Below are 5,000 nucleotides of genomic sequence, written 5' to 3'. Positions count from 1 at the left end.
ACACACACACACACACACACACACACACACACACACACACACACACACACACACACAACTGAGTAGAACATTATCCTCTTCCTGTAACTGTCTGGTTTGTATGGATGGACTAATTCAGGGTTTCTCAAACTCGGTCCCGGGGCCCCACCTGGGTGCACCTTCTGGTTTCTGTCCTAGCACTACACAGCTGATTCAAATAATCAGCTTGATGATCAGATGTTTATTTGGGGGGGGTCCCAGGACCGAGGACCAAGTTTGTGAAACCATGGACTAATTGACTGATTAGTAAATTGGATAATTCATTAATTTGTTAATTCATTCATCTATCCATCCATCCCATTAATGTATCAATTCATTAATTCATCCATCCATCCAGCCATTCATTAATTTATTCATTCATTCATTCAGGAGCGAACTACGTGCTGATGGGCAAGGTGGATGTGCAGGGGCGTGGCCTTCTCAACCCCTCCAGCTTCGCTCTCCTGTACAAGGCGGTCCACACCAAAGCACTGGCCAATCTCGCCCGCCAATCATGCTGATCTTACAGAGCCCAGTCCACCAATCACAGAGTTGGAAAAACCTGCCATTCCTCCTACTGTACCACTACCAACCTACAACAACTGTTCAAATATGAAAACTAATTCTAAACGAATCAAAATTATTCAAAATGAGGACCAACGACCAAAGATGTTTTCCGTAAGATTAGGGGCTCTTTTTATGTTGTCGTATTGCTATTTCGTATTTTTATACACTCAGATATACTTCTTTGTATTTGTATGTAAATTGTGTGAATAAAGGATGTATATCGCAAAAGATTAGATTATTTTGTGTGTTACGTCAAGTTGAAATTTTCTTAAACTAAAATATTGGTAAACGACCTCATGAGCAGCAGTACTTTCACCTTCAGGTAGCCTAGTGGTTAGAGTGTAGGGGCGGCAGGTAGCCTAGTGGTTAGAGTGTAGAGGCGGCGGGTAGCCTAGTGGTTAGAGTGTAGGGGCGGCAGGTAGCCTAGTGGTTAGAGTGTAGGGGCGGCAGGTATCCTAGTGGTTAGAGTGTTGGGGCAGCAGGTATCCTAGTGGTTAGAGTGGAGGGGCAGCAGGTATCCTAGTGGTTAGAGTGGAGGGGCAGCAGGTATCCTAGTGGTTAGAGTGTTGGGGCAGCAGGTATCCTAGTGGTTAGAGTGGAGGGGCAGCAGGTATCCTAGTGGTTAGAGTGTAGGGGCGGCAGGTAGCCTAGTGGTTAGAGTGTAGGGGCGGCAGGTAGCCTAGTGGTTAGAGTGTATGGGCGGCAGGTATCCTAGTGGTTAGAGTGTTGGGGCAGCAGGTATCCTAGTGGTTAGAGTGGAGGGGCAGCAGGTATCCTAGTGGTTAGAGTGTAGGGGCGGCAGGTAGCCTAGTGGTTAGAGTGTAGGGGCAGCAGGTATCCTAGTGGTTAGAGTGTAGGGGCAGCAGGTATCCTAGTGGTTAGAGTGTAGGGGCAGCAGGTATCCTGGTGGTTAGAGTGTAGGGGCAGCAGGTATCCTAGTGGTTAGAGTGGAGGGGCAGCAGGTATCCTAGTGGTTAGAGTGTAGGGGCAGCAGGTATCCTAGTGGTTAGAGTGTAGGGGCAGCAGGTATCCTAGTGGTTAGAGTGTTGGGGCGGCAGGGTAGTCTAGTGGTTAGAGTGTTGGGGCAGCAGGTATCCTAGTGGTTAGAGTGGAGGGGCAGCAGGTAGCCTAGTGGTTAGAGAGTAAGGCAGGTAGCCTAGTGGTTAGAGTGTAGGGGCGGCAGGTAGCCTAGTGGTTAGAGTGTAGGGCGGCAGGTAGCCTAGTGGTTAGAGTGTAGGGGGGCAGGTAGCCTAGTGGTTAGGTGTAGGGGCGGCAGGTAGCCTAGTGGTTAGAGTGTAGGGGCGGCAGGTAGCCTAGTGGTTAGAGTGTAGGGCGGCAGGTAGCCTAGTAGTTAGAGTGTAGGGGCGGCAGGTAGCCTAGTGGTTAGAGTGTAGGGCGGCAGGTAGCCTAGTGGTTAGAGTGTAGGGGCGGCAGGTAGCCTAGTAGTTAGAGTGTAGGGGCGGCAGGTAGCCTAGTGGTTAGAGTGTAGGGGCGGCAGGTAGCCTAGTGGTTAGAGAGTAGGGGCGGCAGGTAGCCTAGTGGTTAGAGTGTAGGGGCGGCAGGTAGCCTAGTGGTTAGAGTGTAGGGGCGGCAGGTAGCCTAGTGGTTAGAGTGTAGGGGCGGCAGGTAGCCTAGTGGTTAGAGTGTAGGGGCGGCAGGTAGCCTAGTGGTTAGAGTGTAGGGGCGGCAGGTAGCCTAGTGGTTAGAGTGTAGGGCGGCAGGTAGCCTAGTGGTTTAGAGTGTAGGGCGGCAGGTAGCCTAGTGTGGTTAGAGTGTAGGGGCGGCAGGTAGCCTAGTGGTTAGAGTGTAGGGGCGGCAGGGTAGCCTAGTGTGGTTAGAGTGTAGGGCGGCAGGTAGCCTAGTGGTTAGAGTGTAGGGGCGGCAGGTAGCCTAGTGGTTAGAGTGGAGGGCGGCAGGTGGCCTAGTGGTTAGGAAGTGGAGGGCGCAGGTAGCCTAGTGGTTAGAGTGGAGGGGCGGCAGGTAGCCTAGTGGTTAGAGTGGAGGGCGGCAGGTAGCCTAGTGGTTAGAGTGTGGGACAGGTAGCCTAGTGGTTAGAAGTGGAGGGCGGCAGGTAGCCTAGTGGTTAGAGTGTAGGGACGGCAGGTAGCCTAGTGGTTAGAGTGTAGGTGCGGCAGGTAGCCTAGTGGTTAGAGTGTAGGGGTGGCAGGTAGCCTAGTGGTTAGAGTGTAGGTGTGGCAGGTAGTCTAGTGGTTAGAGTGTAGGGGCGGCAGGTAGCCTAGTGGTTAGAGTGGAGGGGCGGCAGGTAGCCTAGAGGTTAGAGTGGAGGGGCGGCAGGTAGCCTAGTGGTTAGAGTGTAGGGGCGGCAGGTAGTCTAGTGGTTAGAGTGTAGGGGCGGCAGGTAGCCTAGTGGTTAGAGTGTAGAGGGGGCAGGTAGCCTAGTGGTTAGAGTGTAGGGGCGGCAGGTAGTCTAGTAGTTAGAGTGTAGGGGCGGCAGGTAGCCTAGTGGTTAGAGTGGAGGGCGGCAGGTAGCCTAGTGGTTAGAAGTGTAGGGCGGCAGGTAGTCTAGTAGTTAGAGTGTAGGGGCGGCAGGTAGCCTAGTGGTTAGAGTGTTGGGGCGGCAGGTAGCCTAGTGGTTAGAGCGGAGGGGCGGCAGGTAGCCTAGTGGTTAGAGAGTAGGGGCGACAGGTAGCCTAGTGGTTAGAGTGTAGGGGCGGCAGGTAGCCTAGTGGTTAGAGTGTAGGGGCGGCAGGTACTCTAGTGGTTAGAGTGTAGGGGCGACAGGTAGCCTAGTGGTTAGAGCGTAGGGGCGGCAGGTAGCCTAGTGGTTAGAGTGTAGGGGCGGCAGGTAGCCTAGTGGTTAGAGTGTAGGGGCGGCAGGTAGCCTAGTGGTTAGAGTGTAGGGGGAGGCAGGTATCCTAGTGGTTAGAGTGTAGGGGAGGCAGGTATCCTAGTGGTTAGAGTGTAGGGGGAGGCAGGTATCCTAGTGGTTAGAGTGTAGGGGAGGCAGGTATCCTAGTGGTTAGAGTGTAGGGGAGGCAGGTATCCTAGTGGTTAGAGTGTAGGGGAGGCAGGTAGCCTAGTGGTTAGAGTGGAGGGGCGGCAGGTAGCCTAGTGGTTAGAGTGGAGGGGCGGCAGGTAGCCTAGTGGTTAGAGTGTAGGGACGGCAGGTAGCCTAGTGGTTAGAGTGGAGGGGCGGCAGGTAGCCTAGTGGTTAGAGTGTAGGGACGGCAGGTAGCCTAGTGGTTAGAGTGTAGGTGCGGCAGGTAGCCTAGTGGTTAGAGTGTAGGGGTGGCAGGTAGCCTAGTGGTTAGAGTGTAGGTGTGGCAGGTAGTCTAGTGGTTGGAGTGTAAAGCAGGTAGCCTAGTGGTTAGAGTGGAGGGCGGCAGGTAGCCTAGAGGTTAGAGTGGAGGGCGGCAGGTAGCCTAGTGGTTAGAGTGTAGGGGCGGCAGGTAGTCTAGTGGTTAGAGTGTAGGGCGGCAGGTAGCCTAGTGGTTAGAGTGTAGAGGGGGCAGGTAGCCTAGTGGTTAGAGTGTAGGGGCGGCAGGTAGTCTAGTGGTTAGAGTGTAGGGGCGGCAGGTAGCCTAGTGGTTAGAGTGGAGGGGCGGCAGGTAGCCTAGTGGTTAGAGTGTAGGGGCGGCAGGTAGTCTAGTGGTTAGAGTGTAGAGGGAGCAGGTAGCCTAGTGGTTAGAGTGTAGGGATCGGCAGGTAGCCTAGTGGTTAGAGTGTAGGGGCGGCAGGTAGCCTAGTGGTTAGAGTGTAGGGGCGGCAGGTAGTCTAGTGGTTAGAGTGTAGAGGGAGCAGGTAGCCTAGTGGTTAGAGTGTAGGGATCGGCAGGTAGCCTAGTGGTTAGAGTGTAGGGCGGCAGGTAGCCTAGTGGTTGGGCGTAGGGGCGGCAGGTAGCCTGGTGGTTGAGTGTAAGGGGGCGGCAGGTAGCCTAGTGGTTAGGTGTAGGGGCAGCAGGTAGCCTAGTGGTTAGAGTGTAGGGGCGGCAGGTAGTCTAGTGGTTAGGTGTAGGGCGGCAGGTAGCCTAGTGGTTAGAGCGGAGGGGCGGCAGGTAGCCTAGTGGTTAGAGAGTAGGGGCGACAGGTAGCCTAGTGGTTAGAAGTGTAGGGGGCGGCAGGTACTCTAGTGGTTAGAGTGTAGGGGCGACAGGTAGCCTAGTGGTTAGAGCGTAGGGGCGGTTAGAGGTAGCCTAGTGGTTAGAGTGTAGGGCGGCAGGTAGCCTAGTGGTTAGAGTGTAGGGGCGGCAGGTAGCCTAGTGGTTAGAGTGTAGGGGGAGGCAGGTATCCTAGTGGTTAGAGTGTAGGGAGGCAGGTATCCTAGTGGTTGGAGTGTAGAGTGTAGGGGGAGGCAGGTATCCTAGTGGTTAGGTGTAGGGGAGGCAGGTATCCTAGTGGTTAGAGTGTAGGGGAGGCAGGTATCCTAGTGAAAGGAGTGTAGGGGAGGCAGGTATC

At 54.4% G+C, this 5,000-nt stretch overlaps 1 protein-coding gene and 1 long non-coding RNA gene across 3 annotated transcripts in view; both read left to right on the top strand.

The window, feature by feature from the left end:
- Positions 1-813, top strand: part of pcolceb (procollagen C-endopeptidase enhancer b) — a 65,536-nt gene extending 64,723 nt beyond the window's left edge. For both annotated transcript variants that reach the window (XM_052459292.1, XM_052459293.1), the window contains exon 9: positions 409-813. In XM_052459292.1, coding sequence (XP_052315252.1) covers positions 409-539 — 131 coding nt within the window. In that variant the 3' untranslated portion in view covers positions 540-813. The remainder of the gene's footprint in view (positions 1-408) is intronic.
- A 233-nt stretch (positions 814-1,046) lies between these two features.
- Positions 1,047-4,049, top strand: LOC127906692 (uncharacterized). Its single transcript, XR_008062436.1, has 3 exons — positions 1,047-1,708; positions 2,084-2,306; positions 3,996-4,049. It is a non-coding gene; the product is annotated as an uncharacterized LOC127906692 (long non-coding RNA).
- The last annotated feature ends 951 nt before the right edge of the window (positions 4,050-5,000 follow it).

This window comes from Oncorhynchus keta, chromosome 13 (assembly GCF_023373465.1).
Source record: "Oncorhynchus keta strain PuntledgeMale-10-30-2019 chromosome 13, Oket_V2, whole genome shotgun sequence".
Classification (NCBI taxonomy): domain Eukaryota; kingdom Metazoa; phylum Chordata; class Actinopteri; order Salmoniformes; family Salmonidae; genus Oncorhynchus; species Oncorhynchus keta.
Note: the sequence above shows the minus strand (reverse complement) of the source record. Positions and strands in the feature narration are given on the sequence as shown.